This window comes from Artemia sp. Qi Xiang Cuo, chromosome 9 (genome assembly GCF_049724085.1).
Source record: "Artemia sp. Qi Xiang Cuo chromosome 9, ASM4972408v1, whole genome shotgun sequence".
NCBI classification, from domain to species: domain Eukaryota; kingdom Metazoa; phylum Arthropoda; class Branchiopoda; order Anostraca; family Artemiidae; genus Artemia; species Artemia sp. Qi Xiang Cuo.
In genome coordinates this window covers 51747723-51768925 of record NC_142802.1, presented here as the reverse complement: position 1 = coordinate 51768925, position 21203 = coordinate 51747723, and the positions used below count along the sequence as shown (strand labels likewise).

The following is a 21203-nucleotide window of genomic DNA, read 5'->3' as shown; positions in this document are numbered from 1 at the left end:
GGGCACAAAATCACAATATCCAAGGGTCTAAGCCCATTTTCCGACTTGCGTAAGGATCCACCAACCCTCCTCCATAAGGATTGTTATATAGTCGTTTACCACTGTTTAATTATTTTTTCGAGCCATAAGTGAATATATTCAGTTTAATGCAGCTCTAAATTAAATGTCTAGATTAATGTTTTGTTTTGTATAGACTACTTTACTTTTTAGGAAGGCTTGCGCCACCAATTACTGTTTTTTGATAATTATGTATAAATTTGCTATTGAAAAATTTTTAATTGAAAGCAACATGGCCCTATTTGTGGCAAAACTGCATTTTGATATCACAAAATGGCAGAAAATTCCACTTTGATGTAACACAGCATTATTGCCTGCTTAAAAAGGTAAGTAGGGCTTTCAATTTTCCTTCGAATAAGTTTTTTGGCATTAACTAGGACTATTGGCTTGATACGATTACCACTGAGGATACAAAACCAAGATACGTGCATCCGCACACTTCCTTCTTGAATAAGAAAATGTCAACCTCATTTTTGTCCTAGGGCCTGGAACTTCTACAATAAGGCTCTCTGGCATGTTGACTTTAATGATGTAACCTGAATCATATTTGCTTTCCTTTTTGGGATTTTTTTCTCCTTTTTCGAAAATCAGGCAAATTTTCTTATTCTTGTAGCATTAGTAGTAGTAATAGCAACTTATTATATATATATAAAAAAAAACAGAGACAAAATCAATTGGTAGCACACCAAAAGCGTCGCTTGCGAGGGTGTGCTACTAAAAAAAAAATAAATAAAAAAAATAGAAGAAAAAAAAAACAAGTATAATCTATAATAACCAGAAGGGTGAAACCGTTTACCGAAAAATAAACTTACATAAATAAATCATACACAAAAAAATAACATAATAATATCATGATCTCGAAACAATAAAAAAAAAACAATAAACAATTACTGTCAAATTTAATTCCATCCATCTCAATCTGTTTCGAAGGTATACTTATCTAGCAACCACACACGTAGCTCATATTTAAATTGACTAATGGGTAATTACTTGGTACTTGGTATAAGCGTGTTCCACAGCTTATCCCCTCTATAAATAACTGAAAAAGCAGTCCTACTAGAAACTAGACAAGGAACCTCAATATCTCCACTTGTCCGAGTTCTGCGACAATGAACATTGGATCTTTCCCGAAATATTCCTACAAAACAGTCTGGAAGGCACCCATAACAATACTTATATGTAAAAGCCAGTGTATAAAAATCATGCATGCCAGCTGCAGACATTATATTAATTATACTGCACGTTGAACTGACCGAATCTCGGTTCCCTATTCCACAAAATGATCTAATAGCATTATTCTGCAGTACACGTATTGGGCGAACAACATGGCCCTATTTGTGGCAAAACTGCATTTTGATATCACAAAATGGCAGAAAATTCCACTTTGATGTAACACAGCATTATTGCCTGCTTAAAAAGGTAAGTAGGGCTTTCAATTTTCCTTCGAATAAGTTTTTTGGCATTAACTAGGACTATTGGCTTGATACGATTACCACTGAGGATACAAAACCAAGATACGTGCATCCGCACACTTCCTTCTTGAATAAGAAAATGTCAACCTCATTTTTGTCCTAGGGTCTGGAACTTCTACAATAAGGCTCTCTGGCATGTTGACTTTAATGATGTAACCTGAATCATATTTGCTTTCCTTTTTGGGATTTTTTTTCTCCTTTTTCGAAAATCAGGCAAATTTTCTTATTCTTGTAGCATTAGTAGTAGTAATAGCAACTTATTATATATATATAAAAAAAAAATAGAGACAAAATCAATGGGTAGCACACCAAAAGCGTCGCTTGCGAGGGTGTGCTACTAACAAAAAATAAAAAAAATAGAAGAAAAAAAAAACAAGTATAATCTATAATAACCAGAAGGGTGAAACCGTTTACCGAAAAATAAACTTACATAAATAAATAATACACAAAAAAATAACATAATAATATCATGATCTCGAAACAATAAAAAAAAAACAATAAACAATAACTGTCAAATTTAATCACAACCATCTCAATCTGACTCGAAGGTATATACTTATCTAGCAGCCACATACGTACCTCATAGTCAAATTGATTATTTGTCAATTACTTGGTACTTGGTATTAGTGTGTTGCATAGCTGAGTCCCTCTATAAATAACTGAAAAAGCAGTCCTACGAGAAACTAGGCGAGGAACCTCAATATCTCCACTTGTCCGAGTTTCGCGACAATCAACATTCGATCTTTCCCGAAATATTCCTACAAAACAGTCTGGAAGGCACCTATAACAATACTTATATGTAAAAGCCAGTATATAAAAATCACGCATGCCAGCTGTAGGCATTATATTAATTATACTGCACGTTGAACTGACCGAAACTCGGTTCCCTATTCCACAAAACGATCTAATAGCATTATTCTGCAGTACACGTATTGGGCGAAGTATTGAGGGGAAAGTACCAAACCATACAGACGAACAGTACATTAGAAGGTGAACCTTTAACTTTATGAACTTTATATGCTTAAAGTCACCATTAAAATGACAATTCTTTTTATATACATATCTACTCTCTTTAAACGAGCAACTGTGTATCTAGGCTATATATACTATTTTTGGGATGTCTATATACATATAGGCCAGTTGAAATTGAAGTTGAGTCCCCTAGGGGATTAGACTGTGTAAGGTCTGAGTTGTATACGTTGAGCTGTTAAGAATCCAGGCGTGTCCTAGTTCTTAAAATTACCTCTTTTATCAAGACATCATAGTAAAGAAATTTCTGCTTGCCTTTCTTTCCTGTACTTTACTAATTACTAGAATTAAACGTAAATACATCGCTCTCCTTATAATTACATATCTTAGTGAATATCCTCACCTTACTTTTGTCTAAGTTCTCATTAATTGATTTTTTCTCTTGAATCAATAAAATCTTCTCAACAACACTCATGATGTCATCAGTCATGGTATAGAGATTGCGCCTCGAAGCTGGATCCCCCTTGTTTCCAAGTTTGGGAACTTGCCGTTTCTGAATGTAGGACATTAGTATCCTAAAGATTTTCGAATGTCCTGAATATGTAAAAAGAGGATTGCATTGCCGGCAAAATGTCTTCACATGGCTCCATCAAAAAGGTTTTTTTTTCTTTTATTTATTTTAGTATCTTATACGACTTTTTGCGAATTATAATATATTTTATTTCTTGAGCAGATAGTGGCTAAATCCAAAAATCCCTAAAAATTGCGAATTAGAATTTACATACGGATTTAGCGGGAAAACATAATGTATCGAAAAAAATTTAAATTCAAAACAAATTTGAAACTTTGTGCAGGGCACGGATCTGAAGCCCTCCCTCCTTCTGTATCCACAATTGATGCATGAATATGTTGAAAAAAATATTTGTATAGTGAAATAGGGAAAACGCTTATAACGAGTCTATGAAGTGTAATCGCAATCTGTCGTATTAAAAAGCATAATCAGAGAAGGCCTATAATTTAATTTCTATTAGATTTGCACCGGAAAGTCATACCTTTAGTTTTGTCATTTCTGTAGAATGACCATTCATGTTCCATTCTTAGTTTACAGCAGAGGTACAAAAATTAGGAGTGGGGGGGGGGGTCCAATGCGGCCGTCTCTCCCCATACCCATTGTTAACGGAAAAATATTCGAATCATTAAACAAAAATTTGTCAATTTCCTGTTCCTTTAAATCGCAAATTTGCTGTATTTGTCTATTGGTTTTGTTAGTATTAATTAAAAACGTTTCCCACGAAATAAGTTTGTCACAGAGAAGTAAACAGCTACCTTAAAAGAAAAACAATCCTTATTTCGAGCTGAATGTTCCTATTTCTCATAATATCGAGAAAAAAAACATTATAACCAAGATTATTGAACAATACCTCAAATGAATGTGGATTGACAGTTTGATATACATATGCTGGTATTTCTTCCTTAAGGCCTTGATAATTTTGGATTTATTAAAGTTAAAAAAGTGAAATCATTTAAAATGTAATTTGTTTTCAGTAAAGTGCAATCTTAGTTGCTGCCTGTTTTGAGTCTGACTTGGTTATTAATTGCGGTTTCTGTTCGTTTTGGGTTTCATTTATTTATTGGTGGTCATTTTTAGTAGTTTTACGCTTGGAAAATTATTTGGCTTTATTTCTACTCATTTTTGGTTTAATGTAGCTATTTACTTTTCCTTGAAAAACTTATTTCATGGAAAAAAATTAATTAATGTTTGTTTTTTATTGACTTTTTCATTGGAAAAGAAAAGATGGATTGAACTCTTTTCGGCTTTTTCTATAAGAATCGATAGTTTGACTTACTATTTATATAATGGAGAAAATTTTTCAACATTTTTTAATAACATGGTTCCTTTTGAAAATCTGAACACAGTATTAGTATTGTTTAATTTAGTTTTACCCATCATTGAGTTATCCTGAAAAGTTTTCTGAAAGAGTTTTCTGTAAACAATCATTGTTTCAACATTACCAAAATTTTTTGCCTTAATTCCTTTCGCTTTAGCAGGAGTAGTACCACTAGAAATAGTAGTAGCAGTAGCACAAGTAGAAGCAGTAGTAATAGCAGTAGCAGTCGGTTGCAAATATTGCCTCTTGGTTAGTCAACAAGCCCTGTAAGTTTCAACTTCACACACCAGATCGTTCCTAAGATATTGCTGATACGCTCTTTTGACAACCTATATTCAGACGGCGTGTTGTGATTCAGTTCAACTTCCCCCCTCTATATTCTCTGAAAATTTCAACTTCATGCACTTTGCCATAGCTGTAATAGCAGTAACAGTAGTAGTAGTACTAGTTACAGGACTAAAAGTGGTATTAACAGTAATAGCACTAGCATTAGTAGCAGAAATGGTAATAACATGCTGCCTTTTGGTCAGTTGAACATCCCCCTCATCAAGCCCTGGAAGTTTCAACTGAATACAATTAGCCATTGCTATTCTCGATGTACCGTTTTGATAACCTTTAAATCCATAGTGGTGTTATGATTTAGTTGAACTTCCCCCTCAACAATTCCTGAAATTTTAATCTTAATACTATAAACGTTAGTAGTAGTTGCAACAGAAGCAGTAGTGGGAGTAGTTGTAGTAGTAGTAGTAGTAGTGGGAGTATTTGTAGTAGTAGTATTAGTAGTAACTTGCACATATGCACATATAGTGTGCCTTTTGGTCAATTGATCTTCTCCTTTAACCAGTCCCTGAAAGTTCTAACTTAATTTTCTAATACATTCCTGAGATACACCCTTTTGACAATCTTAATGGACATAGTGTGTTTTGATTTAGGTCAAATTTTCCCCCTATATTCTCTCAAATTTTTACCTGTATACCCTTAGTCTTAACAGTACTAGTAGCATGTTAGTAGTGGTAGTATTAGGAACAGTAGTAGTAGTAGTAGTACTGTTGCATTAGTAGTAGTAGTAACCAGCAGTATAATAGCAGTTGTAGTATGCACATGTTGCCTTTTGGCCAGTTGAACATCCCCCTCATCCATTCCTGAGATCTGCTTTTTCGACAATTTGCATGCATATAGTATGTTTTAATTTAGTTCAAATTCCTCCTCTATATTTTCTCAAATTTTCACCTTCATACCCTTAGTTTCAATAGTATTAGTATCATAGTAGTAGTGGTAGGAGCATTTTTAGCAGGATTAGTGTTGCATTAGTAATAGTAGAAGCAGCAGCATTAATAGCGGTAGTAGTATGCACTTGTTGCCTTTTGGTCAGTTGAACCTCCCCTCGTGATACCCTGGAAGTTTCAGCTCGTTACGGTAAGCCGTTCCAAAATTATTGTTGATGCGCACTTTTGACAATCTGTATGCACATAATATGTTTTGATTTAGTCCAACTTGCCTTTCAATATTTCCTCAAATTTTCACTTCAATACCCTCAGTCTAGGTAGTACTCGCTACAGAAGAAGTAGCAGTAGTGGTAGTAATTGTAGTATTAGTAGCAGTAGTGATAGTAATTATAGTATTAGTAGCAGTAGTAGTAGCGTAAATTATTGCAGTTTTGGCTAATTGATCATCCCTCTTATCATTTCCTGCAAGTTCCAAATTTATACACTCAGCCATTCCTGAGTACGCCCTTTTGACACCCCGCATTCACATAACGTGTTTTGATTTATTTCAATACTCCCCTTAATATTCTCTGAAAGGTACACCTGAATGCCTTTCGTCTTTTTGGACACAAAAGGTCAAACATACCCACCTTTCTCAATAACAGATACCATATGTAAGCAATAGCGGATTGTATAACTTACAGCCCTTGCTATGACTTTTCAACTATGTTGAACAAAATGGCTACCTCAAAATTTTCATTGGATGGGTCTGGGGAATTGATGGGCATAGCAGGGGGGGTTTCTCTTCAATCACTTTTGACTCTTAAAAAGGGCATTAGAATTTTCAATTTCCAATCGAATGTGCTCCTTCCGAAGTTTCTTCGACAACTCCTTCTATACGAAGTACCTTGGTCAGAAAAAAATAATACATTGTGCTCACTTCGTTCTTTATTTAGGCAGCGCTATTGCGCTGCCTATTATTATAACTCAAATTTTGTTAGAGAGTTCTTAGATATATTGCCTTGGCTGATTTTTATTGTCCGGACCGCAATCTTTTTTCTTGGGGGGGGGGGTCTGTTTTTCTAAAATAATGCAGTATTTAATGCATTAGTAATATTTTAGGGGTAACTTTATAAAGTTGTGTATGAATCTAAGCCTAGCTAAATACTACATTCTCAGAATCAACATAAGAATAAGGCTCATTTTATTTTTGAATTTTTCAAAAATTCTATCTTTTAGAGTTTTGTTTATTGTTGACGACAGTCGCTCTTTACCTTTTGTATGTGCTCTTTACTTACCATACACTACCATCAGTGGCATAATTTCGTCAAAATCCTAGGGGGGGGGGCAAAACTGGAGTCAATTTTCCAAAATCAATTAAAAATGACAGTGAAAACTAAAAAATAAGCCATTTGGTACCATAAAAGTACTATTTAGTATTATAAAAGTACTATAAAGGCGCATTATAATACTATAAAGGTAAATATGTACTAAAAAAACTGATCTGTTTCTGTTGATGCTTGAATTAAGCAGGTTTATCTTAGTTTTGGCAAGATTCTGGAAGAAACTAAATTTCAGGCGGGGGGGGGGGGGGCAAACCGAGGTCTGGGAGGGACAGTTGCTCCCTAGCCCCATAGCAAACTACGGCCTTGATTGTCATAAATATTTTGACAGGAATGACTGTCTATGAATAGGCTAATTTAGCGAGCCCTTACCTATAATTAGAAATTGTAATTTATGTTGCATGTTCCACTTTTATACATGAGGATATGACTGAAACTTCGGTACTTGTTAATTAAACTAAACAACCTCAAGAATTACGCTTAGGTTAGATCTTGGAAAACCGGTTTCATAACCACAATGAAGGGTAACAGAATGCATTTGACTTGTGTAATTTGGGCTATATATTAGCACATTAGGGGGGTGGGGGTTAGGTTAGATGCGCTGTCCAAATACTTTAACCCCACCCCTCACCCCTTTAGTGTGCAAATATCTCGTTAGGGGCGCTGTCCAAATACTTTACACGCCCCCCCCTAACGTGCAAATATATAGCCCAAATAATATTATTATATAAACTAAAGGTTATATTTCATTAGGATTAACTTAACTTCTTGGGTGTATTTTGTTTAATTAACAAGTACCGAGACTTCTTTCACACCTCACGATGGCGTTCGACGTACGACATAGAATAAGCATTTATATAAAAGTGCCCAGATAGACAATAGTAGCCTATCTGCTTCCATTTGTCCTTTTACGAATCTTTAGTTGATATCCTTTTTTTGTTATTAAATTTAAAACAAAAAGCTTTCAAGGGTTTATTTAAAGGAATGATATGAACAATATTATGCTATGAAATAAGCTGAAGTAGTCACATACCAAGTCAAAATTCAAAAGGAACAGATATTAATACGAATCATAAAATGAAGCCTAATGCGAACATATATTCAAATTAATAAGTACTTTCGAACCCCGCAAATAAGAATTCGTCAGCCACCTTTCTCCCTGAAAGCCTCTAAAGACATAGAATTTCGCACTTTACTAAAACCGATATGTAAAAAATCTTTTTTCATTACAGTAAAACAATCCAAAAGTAATCATGTTTCCAGGAAAAACTAAGTAGTTTCTCAAATTGTTTCTGACAATCTTCGCTACTTTTTTTTTTATTCCACCTTAAATCCAACAAAAGAACAGAGTGTCATTTGTACTTTAATGGAAGCGATACATATTTTGAAATTTTTTTGTTAATATGTTTAAAACCGAAAATCAAAATACTATTCAAGTCTCCGAAGAAAAAAACCTAAGAATTCCCGGAAAGAGATACAGTTAGGATCAATATAGCTATACTATTTAAAAAGGAGACTTGTTTTCGTCATATTTCCTTTTATTTCCATATCCTCCTAAAGTACGGAACATTGATTGCTAAATAAATGTTTAACGTGTCAATGGATAGTTTTTTAAGATGTCTGTTTAGTTTTCAAGCGTAAATGACCCTAGCTTTTGGAGGGGTTTGAGGGAGAGGCTGTCCGATTTTTATAATTGACAATTTATGTTAGTAATAAGCTTGGCTTATCATTGTTGATTCCTTATTATTGGAATATCCAATCGCACATGATATATGTGCAACACTGTTTTAAATTAACGTTTCACAAAATCTAGGCATTCTAAATTTTTCTAAAAATAAATAAAAATAAGTTATATAATAAGAAAAAATTAACTTCTTTTAAACTACCTAGAAAAAGAACCATACGTCGAAGTGCCTTTTGCTTTACTCGTTAGGAACCGTTGCACTACGGGGTATGTGACCTCTTTGGGGGAAATTTAAAGCTATCTGTGAATCATGTACTTAGTGTATTTTGATTCTCATTTCTGAATTAATATATTGGCCTTAGTTTTTGTAATCAACAACCCAAGAAAATCCTTGAATACTCCTTTCTATGAAAATCAAACACCTAGTGGATAATGTACTCAATGTGTTTCGGTTTAGAAGTTATGATGTTTGTTACAGACTTAGCATCAGCTCTATAGTTAACAGCCATAGAAATCCTTAATTACTTGCTTTGGTGAGTATCAAACAATTTAAAAATATTTATTAAATATCTTTTGATTTTGACCTTTCATGCTTCTATAATAGCCTTAGATCTGTTGCGAACAAGCTTAGAAACCATTAGAATATTAAATTTTGGTGGAAATAAAAGATAATTTGTGAATGGGTTGTCATTTAGGGTAGTCAGAAAGTAACCTAGACCAAAGGAGATCGGAGATGGACCATTCGCACTGTATACTAATAGGGATTGGACACGGAGCGCTTAATGCCTACTTAATGGGGATGAGTCCATCAACCAAAGAATGTTGGAGACGGAGCCTTTGCAGGGTTGACCAAAGTGGGTCGGAGATAGAAAGTCCACACCGTTGACCAAAAGGGTTGATAGATAGAGTAACACATTGGTGAACATAATGGGCTGAAATGTAGTTACTGTTTACGAAAGGGCTCACAGACGGATTATATATGCTCTTTCTCAAAATGGTTTTGAAGATCGTGTGCACTATTTACCAAACGGAGTTAGAGACAGAATATGAACATTATTAACCCAATACGCTTGGAGATGCAACCTTCGTAGAAAAATGAGGCTCGAGCTTAACGTGATTACCATCAACTAAAGAGGGATCGATACCATGAGTAAGTTTTGTTTAACAAAGAAGGTTGAAGATGGGGATTACGTGCTCTTGATCAAAGCGAATGGAGTCTGTGCACCATTGATCACAAGATTCCCGAATATTTGCACCTGAAAAGTTGTTACTATGTACCCATATTTCCGAATTTTTGGGTGCACGGGTAAAAGGATACCAATGCAGTGGTTTCACTTTGTGCCCTTCAATGGTACAAATCGAAACATTTGAGGCTGTATATGTTTTAGACTTCAAAACCGTGGAACATATCACCCTTTTTTATTATTAATTAAAAAATTATATTCAATAAAAGAAGTTTTTCAAAGAAAAGTAAAGAACTATATTAAACCAAAGACGAGCAGAAATAAAGTAAAAAAAAATAGTTTAAGCGTAAGAGAAACATAAATTACACAAACAGGAATAGGGCTAACACCCCAGTAATAGTCGCAGTCACATTCACATAAGTCACCATAAGTTTTAATTCAGCGGCGACGGACCAAATTACGAGTGGTGGAAGAACGCCATAGGATTAACGGCAAACTTTTCGTCGGCGTATCGCCTGACAATGATTGGTGGTGTCCCGCCAATCGATCGGCGTTTCTCTATTTTTAGAATCTTTCTGTCATTTTTACAGAATTTAGAAAAGCTTCTTAGGGGATTTCCTTTTTCCTTCTAAGCTAGATTTCTCATGATCCACAACTCCTTTTCAGCTTCTTCATGATGATCAGTTCTCTAGCAAAATAAGGACACATGAAGCTTAACTTCTTTCGAATATTCGTTTAATCTGAATTACCGACAATGAGGACTAGAAGTGTCCAACAATTGAATTGATCCGACAAAATAGAGGATTAACATAAATTTCCTTGCACATTATCTCTATGATTACTTATAAAACTTCAAAGGAATCCGATGATTATATCTTCTTCCATGTTTTTTGGAATTTATTTCACTTCTTTGACTATTATACCCCTTCCTCAACTTTCTATGACCATCTGTTCCGTATGATGACCCGTAGAAAAAAAGGGGACACATGACACTTTATTTAGTCAAAGCTATTGCATGAACTGTCAGTTCATGAGGCACAAGTGTAGAGATAACGTCTTTTAGGTGTGTGGCTCCATAAAATCCAAACACTTTTACTCTCAAATCAATTCTTAGTTTTCTAAAATTCTACAATTTTCTCTTAAGTTAATTTTCATTTATTTTATATATCCTCCCTCCACCTCAAAACTTTATTCCTGTGTATAAGCTTGGGCCCATGGTAGTTTTGGTTTCAAAACACTAATATTTTAGCTTTTGTGGTAAGGTGTATGAGGAATATTGGTTACGATACAATATGAGAAATCAGCATGTAAAAAATTCACCGAGTTTATCTAAACAGCTCACTGGCTATGGTCAGGACTGCTGCTGACCCAATTAAGAGATTACTGGACAATCCTTCTAAAACCCTTTTGTCAAAAAGTAAAATCATTCGAAATACCAAACGATGTTAGTCATGCCTTCATTTGACATTGTTTCGTCGGTATTGTAAAAGTTATTTCTAGGTACTTAAATGAAACCAAGTCTATACCCTGACAGAGATGACGTAAAACTGAGAATTTCACAAAAAAAGCATCAATAGCAGGGTGGCGATCGTTTTCCCCAAATATAACGGTTATTGAAAAAAAACGGAATATTTTAGTATAACTATTTTGGAGTAGTGAGCTTGCATAGCGCTAATGCACATGCACATTTATTGCGGGTGTTAGAAACTGTACCAGGGGTGTCAAAATCGAACCAAAAGGATCATGAAATGGCCTTTCATTCGATGAAACTGATCACATGGTATCACTTTCAACTAATGGAGGCCTTATCCACAGACTTAAAGTTATTAAAAGCGAGGATTGTATTTTACGCTTTTAGTCAAGCCGTCACTGACAGCCAATGAAAACCATTCTTTGTGGTATAAGATCAGACAATTATGATCCTTCTTGTTCAAATCTAACACCTTTTATACAGTTTTTAATACCCGCCATAAATGCACGTTGGTAGTTTATTAACAGCCTATGCAATGAGGCTTCAAATAACGTTACAGATCTTAACCAATCGAATAATGACTGGAAAAATGTTGCGCGCTCCAAATCAGCGGCAAAAAATTAGATGATAATTTGACATGCCGCTCAGCCATCTATAAGTGCTTCTATGAAAGAGCCAGTCTTCTCAGCCATCGTTTTGCAAGTCCCCCAATCCTCAGACATTTCTGACCTTAATCAACTAATTCACAAAAGCAAGAAGATAAGCCAGTGTGGCGCTTCCTGCATCTTTAAAGGGCAGTTCAAAACTTGTAGTGACCTTGACTTTTTCCTAAAAGAATCAGTGAGCTTTGGTTATGAATGCCTACCTGTTCAAGGATTTCTCTTCCTTCCCCGTCGATGCTTTAAATGTCACGAGGTAGGTCACACAGCAATAAATTGACAACCAGGTGCTATTTGTGGTTGATGTGGTTCTACCAATCATGTACATAACTGTTCAAATGTGTGCACAGGTAGTATGTTCTGTGTGTTATGCAAGGCTGGTGGCCACACTTGCTACAGTGTGAAATGGCCAAATAACTGTGCAGTCAAGATTCAGCTTAATCCACATGCTCGAAGTGCCAACAGTCATTGATAATGTCATTATGAGGTGCTTAACTCTAAACATTAACGGTGGCCTTGTCCGAAAGTCTTCAGTTCTTGATGAGCTCATGTCAAAAGATGATGTGATTAGATTATAAGAGCATCTTTTAAGTCAGTTAAACCTTAGTCTTTTGGATACTAGAGATAATTCACTTGCTATGCACCTCCTGCAAAGCAAAATAGAGCTGGTTGTAGACCGTCGGGCGGTCCTGTGACTTTACGTGAATTATACTTTATATACGCTGTTTGTAGAATCCTGTGATTACTTTCTTGCTCTTAAAGTTGATAATATGTTTATCTATAATGTTTATTTGCCAACTGATTCCCATAATGATACGTCTGAACGCCTTTTTGCTCTTGCCTCTGAAAAGCTATGTAGAAGCATTTCAAGCATTATTTCTACTAATTCTGTATGTCTAATTGTTGGAGATTTTTAACTGCAACCTAACTGATCAATCTGTCCGCTCTTCTCCAATTGGAGAAATATTCAGTAATCATTTTTATGTTGTTGATAAAGACCAACATTTCACATACATTCACAATTCCTCGTCCACATCCAACATAGACCACGTTATCGCTTCTCGCTCCTTAGATTTCTCTCAACCGAAGGTTCTTTGTGATTATTTAATATCTGATCACCTGCCCGTATCGTTTTTTTTTCCTCCCAAATCAAACTTCTCAGATACCCATTAGTCACCCAAAAACACCGAAACTATCATATATACCTAATTGTATATCCTATATATAATCCTTTCTAAGATTAAAGTACAGTTTGCCCTGCTAATAAAGCACTCACAGCTGCCCTCTGAGGAAAAACGCATTCTCCTTGATATTTATTGTGCAGAGACTTGCCACGCTTTACAATATGCATAATCTTGTGCTGTTCAATTGAAGCGCCGCCATCCAGGAATAGTTCCTGGCGTGAAAATCAAAGTCTCTCCCAATCTTTTGATTCAGAAAATTTTGGCTGCAAAAATTTTGACAAAGCTGGATGCTTATGAATTTAGTCACCTGCCGGAGCTTAAGCCTACAATTTCCGACTCTCATGCTACTATTGTTGTGTCAAACCTCCCCCCTACTCTCTCAGACCCAATAAAACGAAAAGTTATGATAGATCAGATAACTAGTCATGAATCAATCACTAGCATACGTCCTATTACGTGACAAACTGATAATCTATATAGGAAGGTCAGTTGCTGAAGATTTCTGTTTGTCAGTAATTGGAGTGATAACTGGCTCTTCTGCGAAAGTCCAAACCAAGAAGTTTTACGGTCTCTTGAAGGGAATTCCAAGCGATTTGGAATTATCTCACCTGATATCCTGCCCTGGTGTTTTGGACGCCTCTAGGCTGGGGAAATCCACCGTAGTAAAACTTGAAATCTCTGATGCAATGTAAAGAGTCAAAGCATTTAGATGCAGCCTTAAAGTAGGGTGTGAAAGCTTAAGTGTTTAAGTTTTGAAGGCAATTCCCTGTTGTTGTAACATTTGCCGGTCCTCTAAAAATCTCCCGTTGTCTTGTTCCAGTGCAACACCAACATGTGCGCGATGCGCTGGTCCCCATGTATCATATGAGGCTCACCTTGCAATTTGTCACCAAAGTGTGCAAACTGTGGAGGCAATCATGTTTCGTTTAGCCTCACGTGTCCTAAACTGAAAGCAATTGCAAGTCACAATTTGCCAAAAACTAATTGATGTCTGTATCAGTATCAGTCAGGTCTTTTAATATTTATGGGACAAAAAACAAGGATCTAACTATCGATGAACTGTACAGTAAGTTTGACATTGTAGGCTTTCAGGAACATCTTTTGACAGGAACGAGCGTTAATTTCTTGTGCCGCAGTGCAAATCACTTTGCTTTAGTAACAAATGCTATTTCTACTTCTGGAAGGCCTTCCGGGGGCTTAGCATGTATTATAAAAAAAAAGCTCAGCTTTTTGTCTCCGTCATGTTATTTTTCTGACGAACATTTTCTAGCCATAAGACTCGGCAAAACTGTTTTAATTAATACATATATGCCTCATGATGAGAAGAATATAACTTGTGTGAATAAATTCTCCAACGCGCATGTGCAAGTTTAAAAACTCTCCTCCATAAAATAAGCAAGGAGGTCTACGAATTTTTTATTATTTTATCAGATATTGATCATGTAATTTGTTCCCCGTTTATTTCATCTTCAACAGTGCACGTCCACGAAGATGAGCAGGATATTGACCACCTTCCACTATCGCTCTACTTTTCGATTTGAACAAATAGTAAAGCCCTGGCAGATTCCCCTGCCTCTAAATGGTTTGTTTGAAGCAACAGGAAAAATGCTAATAATTCCCTATGTAATTCAACTCTTGTAACAATCCTACATTCTTTAGGTGCAACCTTTCATTTACTCCAGCTGAGTGTTAATTCTCCTACAAGCAAATATGATCGGAATCAGAGCTACAATCAAATTGCGAGGTTTTAAAACTTACCGAGGAAGTTCTTGTCCCTCAGGAGCGAGTGAGAAGAAGAACAAGGAAACCAATATGGTCGTGTGACCCTGAACTGAAAATCGTGGAAAATAAAGCCAAATTGTGGCTACAAATATGGATTGATAATGGTCGACCACTATCCGGAAATGTATTTGAAATAATACAAAACACTAAGCGTGTGTTGATAAAATGCCTGTGATCAAGCCAGTTTAAAGGGTTCGATTGTCCTACCAACAAGAATGAATGGGAAAAATGATTAACTCAGCTAAATTAGATAATTCAGCAAATCTTAATTACCCAATCCCACAAGCTGCGCGGTATGACCACTATTAAGTTTTATTTTCCAAAGTGACTTACGCGGTGCACCCATTTTGATCAACATGGATTGATTCAGTTCTTCCGTCTTCTTTGACTCAGGCACAAGTTTTACCCGTTTCTTTTGATACTATAATTGCATCTGTTAAGAAATTGAAATTGAGCTCTGTTGATGTTGATGGAATTAGTATTTATCATCTTAAAATAAATTGCTCGTCTTTTTTTTCCATTTACAGTTGCTTTTCCAAATGTGTATTTTTTTTTCTATTGTTCCTGATAGCTTTCTATGTGCAACTGTCACTTCCGTTCTTAAACGAGGTAAGAATCCATTGGACTGTTCTTCTTAAAGGCCAAGCACGGTCGCGTTTAATATTAGGAAAATTTTTGAATATATCCTGCTTCCTTTCATCAATTTGAATGCTAATTTTGGGGAGAACCAGCTCGGTTTTCGTTCTGGCATCGGTTGCCAGCACGCTCACCGTGCTCTGACTAGTCTTCTTAAAGATGTTTCTGATAAAGGGTATAGTCTTCATATTTGCGCCCTTTATCTTTCTAAGGCTTTCGACTGTATTGTACACAGTCAGGCTCTTTATTCTCATTATAGTCACTGCATTAACCTTTCACTTATTTTTCTTCTTAAGTTTTGGTATAGTAAATCTTCCTTCGAATTGAAACTAATGTTCTAAAGTTCTAAACTAAAGTTCTTTCATTGTCCCTGTTCGTAGGGGTGTGCGACAAGGAGGATTTCTATCGCCAAATTTTTTTAATTTTCATGTTTCTAGTATCCTTGAAAATATTTTTTCTCCGTGTTTTGTTGGGTTAACTGATATTTCTTACCTTGCTTATGCTGATGACATTCTTCTAATTAGCCGGTCTAAATTCAGACTATTGCAGATGGCTCATAAAGTTTCTTATTCTTTTGCTCAAATCGGTCTTTCGCTTAACATTGGTAAATGTTAGTATTCTCTTTTATTTTGTCACCCCCTCCTAAACCTCTAAGTTCTAAAAATTTTTTCATCCGTCATGTAGACTCGGTGCGGTGGTTAGGTATTACACTTACCGTCAGTTTAAAAACTTCTCGGGAGTGTTCTGTCCGGGATGCCAAAGCAAAGCTCCAGATTGGTTACTCAAAAGTTGTAGCCAATCGAGGCAAATATAATCGCATTACCCTTGGAAAGGTTTATTTACTTTTTCTGATCATTCTGTTCTTTACCTTTCTGGGCTCTATCCTATTTTTAGGAATAAGGATTTTAGTGATATTTGAGTGGCCTATTTCCGTTTTTGTAAATATCTTCTTTATCTTCCTCTTTGGTCTAGGAGTCAAAAAATAATAAATAAGTTTTACCTTCCTAATATTACTGAGAAGCTGACTGGTTTGCCCGACAGACTTTCGGGAATAGCGTATAGGAGTTTGTCACCTCACCATTGTTTGATCCGTTTGTTTTATTAATTTTTATTTAGTTAATGTTTATTGTTGTTTAATTGTTATTGTGTTTTTTTTTTTTTTTTTTTTTTTTTTTTTTTTTTTTTTTTTTTTTCTTACTCCACTATTTATCTTGTGATGTAAGTGGGTTATAAATAAATATATATATATTGAATGCAACCGCCCACGATCCGGCCCTGCTGATTCCATCCGCTTCGCAACAAAGAAAAAGTTTGCCAAGGAATTTCAAAATCACCGCAATAAAATCACAGAATTGTCAGCATAAAAATCAAAGATAACCCTCATTTCCTTTGGTCGAAACTCCATCCAGTGATCCCCAAAACCTTCCTTTCCGCTGTTGCTGCTCCTCTATCTGAGTGGTATTCTTTCTATGAGGCCGAAAATTCTTTCCACCAGACCCCCAACTTGAACACGAATATTCTGAAGAGCTTGGCCAATTTTACTATGCATTCTCTGACTCTGATTTTACAGTGTCTGTAACGTCTGTGGCTGTTGCTATTATGCGCCTTAAGCCGAGGCATAGAAAGATGTCATGAGGCATAGATGGAATTCACGCTCTACATATCAAAAATGGTGATCCTTCGCTTTTAGAATATCTCACGTTACCGCTGCAGATTATTTTTACACAAGGCTCGGTCCCGTCAACATTCTGCGTGGGAGATCTTTCTCATATTCCAAAAGAGCGAAAAATCTCCAATCAATGTTCATCTTTCAGGCCCATAACTGTTTCAACCAGTTTATGCAAGCTTTATGAACTACTGCTCATAAAAGAGAAATGAAAAATATTTAAGGTTTTTCTTCATTTTTGAAGAAAAATTTTACGCGCCTCTACATCAATTTGGCTTTCAACATGACATTGGATGTGCAGACGCCCTTGCAGTTGTTGCTAATGCTCTGCTTGATTCTTCTTGTACAGATAGTTCACTCGCCTTGGCGAGTTATGATGTTCGCCATGCCTTTGACTACTTGATCTACCCCATTATACTTTTAAGGGCTGTTGAAAGAGGATTAAATCCGGCTATCATTAGATCCCAAAGTGATATGTATGCTAAGCTACGAGTCTGTCTTAAAATCCCTCTTAAGAAAAATGAAATGGCAAGGCTCCTGGATAGAACTATACTAGTTAAGAGAGGAGCCAGGCAAGGTGCAATTGCCTCACCTTGTTATTTCAATAATTATGTCCTTGAAGCTCAGGACCAGTGTGAGATGTCTAGCGTTCTCTCTGGCCTCAATATATTCTTAGTCACTTTTGCTGATGACATTTTTAACATTAACCGAACTTTGGACAAATTTTCTGAAACTTTCCAAAAATTGCAAGCAGAATATTCAAAATCTGATCTTGAATTTAACGTTGCAAAGTCCGACGTCGTGCTTTTACTGGGAAGGCCCACTTCCTCATGAAATTGTACTTGGGAATTCAAAGATTTGTCCATCTGACCAAATCGTTTATCTTGGTATTCTTATTTGAAATATCATTTCTGATACTCATCATCTCCCAACAGAAGTCATCAAACGCCGCATATCAGCGGTGCGCAACACTGTACACCACTGTTGCTCACCCCCAAATTCTCTATATTGCACCCTTCTGGAAAACTTAAAAATGATGATAAATTGAAAATCCGCCCCCCTTTTTTCCGTTTTGTAAAATACCTGCTGACATATGCAACTTGGAAACGCAATTCAAAACTCATCAACAGTCTTCACATAGCAGATCCTGCTATAGCTTTTACTAAACATATGGAAAAACACAACCACAAGATTTCAAGACATGCTTGGAGCCTCTTCTTCAACTATAGTTGCCTTGTCATAGTTGTATAGTTATATTTTGCTTTTTTCTCTCTTTGTAGTGCTCTGTCATTTTCTTTTTGTGCAAAGACGGGTTTTCAATAAATAAAAATAATAGTAATAATTTGGGTATTACGCAAATGAGACTTGTGGGACAGGTTTATCACCCTGACTGGGGAAAACAAGAATATGATCCTGACTGGTTATGACCTGGGTTGTCGCCAGGTCGGAAAGAAAATCAGTAACGTCTTATGAAAAGAATCACTAAACAAGTTAAAAAATCACTAAATTTCTAATTTAATAAGTGACAACCCCTATATTCAAATATAAAATTTTACTTTCTACATAGCACCACCTCGTCCATGCTAAAAATATTTGAACTATTTGAGTTTTTGTTATAGCAGAAAGTATTTAAAATTCAATTGAATTTAACAAATGCATTAATAAACTATAAGAGATAACTTGATAAAGCTGCAAGCCATTGAATGAAAATCAACTGGATCATAGGTAAAGTGTTCAAATAGTCGAATTCAAATTTATATGCACCCCATTCCATCTATCTTTTTATTATTTTTCTTTTCAGCCGTCTACCTATTCTAAAATTCTGAAAACAATACATACAGATCAGATTGCAAAGCTTCAAGTCAAAAACCAACAAGAATGCGAACTTCTGGAAGATATTCGGTAAGTTATGTGAAGACGAAATTTTAAGTTCTAGAGACAATTTGCTTCAAAAATATGCATTGATGTTGTCACAGATGTTTTCTAAAGCTGTTATGAAGAGACTTTACTTTGGGGCATTTTGCAAATTAACAAAGAAAGAGAATTAAAAATGCTTTTAAACAAATACGCTGCAAATAAATAATCTATTCAGCCAACTAGGTAATACAAAATAAAACTTCTCATTTTTCAAGTAATAGCAAACACCTCAAAATGCTTTCAGAAAAGCAAAATAACCAAGAAAAAAAGTGGAAAATTTGATGAAACCAAATATCGCCTACTATGCATCGTAATTGTAAACGAGGTGCAAAGTCTTGTACCTAAAATTGTATTAAAGTTAATACGCCGGCTAGACAAATATTAATTCTAGGGTAGTGAATCTGGTCCTCACGTCTCATTTGTGAAATCTCCCGGTCTCGCTATTTTTGATTAGTGTGCTTGCTTACTCTTGAGGTTTTACAAATTGCACCAAACATCTTAAAATTGAAATAATGTAATCTTGATTTTTGGGCAAATAAAGATACTTTTTCTTTTTTTCGCTTCAAATTCTATATAGTTTTCAATCGGGCTCAAAATTTAGATACAATGAAAGTTTGTTCTTTCATAGATATACTATGAAATACTATTTCATATATATACATAGATTGTCTACAAGTTCAGCCATTACCTTATTATTAAGAGCCCAACAGCAATAAATTCAATCGCCCCTATGACATACAGATACAGACATTTTATATTTAACCTTCGTTGTTTTAATGGGAAAATGCTGGCCTGACACGCAAGCGGCTAGATGTTTAATGCATTTTTCATAGGCCGAGGTTTTTCTTTCCGGTGCTTGTTGCACTTACCGTTGCTTGTTCGCTTTTAAATTAACATAAATAAAAGAGCCGGTGTATGGAAAATTCATCGAGTATATAAATTGTGGCTGTATATTTGCAGATTAAGGATGAAGGGAGGTTGCAAAGTAAAGTAATGGCGCAAAGTAAATTTAAAATGGAAAATTTTAAATTTTGTTAATGAGGTAAGGATTGATTACTTCCCACTCAGAAATATAAAGAAACATGTGGCTAGTAACATTAGAAAAGGACTGCCTATTTCCAAGCCCAATGTCTAGATACATTTTTGAAAGCGTTTCATTTTATGTGCGAATCGGACACATTGAAGGATAAAAGTATGAAATCTCTTATTTTGAAAGATATAATAGGGAACATCTTGTAAACATGTTTGGAAATGAGTATTTTGTTATTTTATTGTCTTTTAAGGGATCATATTGCTTTTGTTTGTACTATTGATAGATTGTTTGTAATATCTTTGTGATTATGCAGGATAATTAATCCTTGGTGATAAGCTTGCAAACGGGGAGGAGGTTAGTTCTTAAAATTTCCAACCAGTGCAGTTGAAATCTTTACATTTAAAGTTGAATTCTTTATTATTGTAGGTGAATAGCTCTCATCGTGTTTTTGTAAACGATTAATTAAAAAAACTTTTTCACAAAATAAGTTTTTCAAGAAAATTAAAGAACTCCTTGAAACAAAAAATGAGCAAAAATAAAATAAAATAATCTACCAAGCGTGAAACTACCACAAATCAGCATCGATGAATAAATGAAACCTAAAAACGAACACAAATTCCAATAAATAACCGAGTCAAACTCAAAACGAGCAGAAATTAACATAAGTTGGGCTCAAAACCCCCCTATGCCTTCCCATGGCCAGAACATAATTTGCACTTTACCGAAACAAATATAAATGTTTTTACTTTTATAACTTTAATAAATCAAATAATATTAACATTTTGATTACTAAATATCAATATATGTATATTAAACTGACAATGTACATTCATTTGTATTTTTTTTCAGAAAAGTTCAAATTAAGTTCTGGCCTTGGGAAGGCATAGGGGTTTTAAGCCCAACTTATGTTAATTTCTGCTCGTTTTGAGTTTGACTTGGTTATTTATTGTAATTTCTGTTCGTTTTGGGTTTCATTTACTCATCGATGCTGATTTGCGGTAGTTTCACGCTTGGTAGATTATTTGATTTTATGTTTGCTCATTTTTTGTTTA

At 35.2% G+C, this 21203-nt stretch overlaps 1 protein-coding gene across 1 annotated transcript in view; it reads left to right on the top strand.

Moving 5' to 3' along the window:
• Nucleotides 1-3051: 3051 nt before the first annotated feature.
• Nucleotides 3052-21203, top strand: part of LOC148948780 (protein nervous wreck-like) — a 34627-nt gene continuing 16475 nt past the window's right edge. The window contains exons 1-2 of the mRNA XM_089095015.1: nucleotides 3052-3155; nucleotides 19003-19103. Of these exons, the coding sequence (XP_088951141.1) occupies nucleotides 3129-3155; nucleotides 19003-19103 (128 nt within the window). The 5' untranslated portion in view covers nucleotides 3052-3128. The remainder of the gene's footprint in view (nucleotides 3156-19002; nucleotides 19104-21203) is intronic.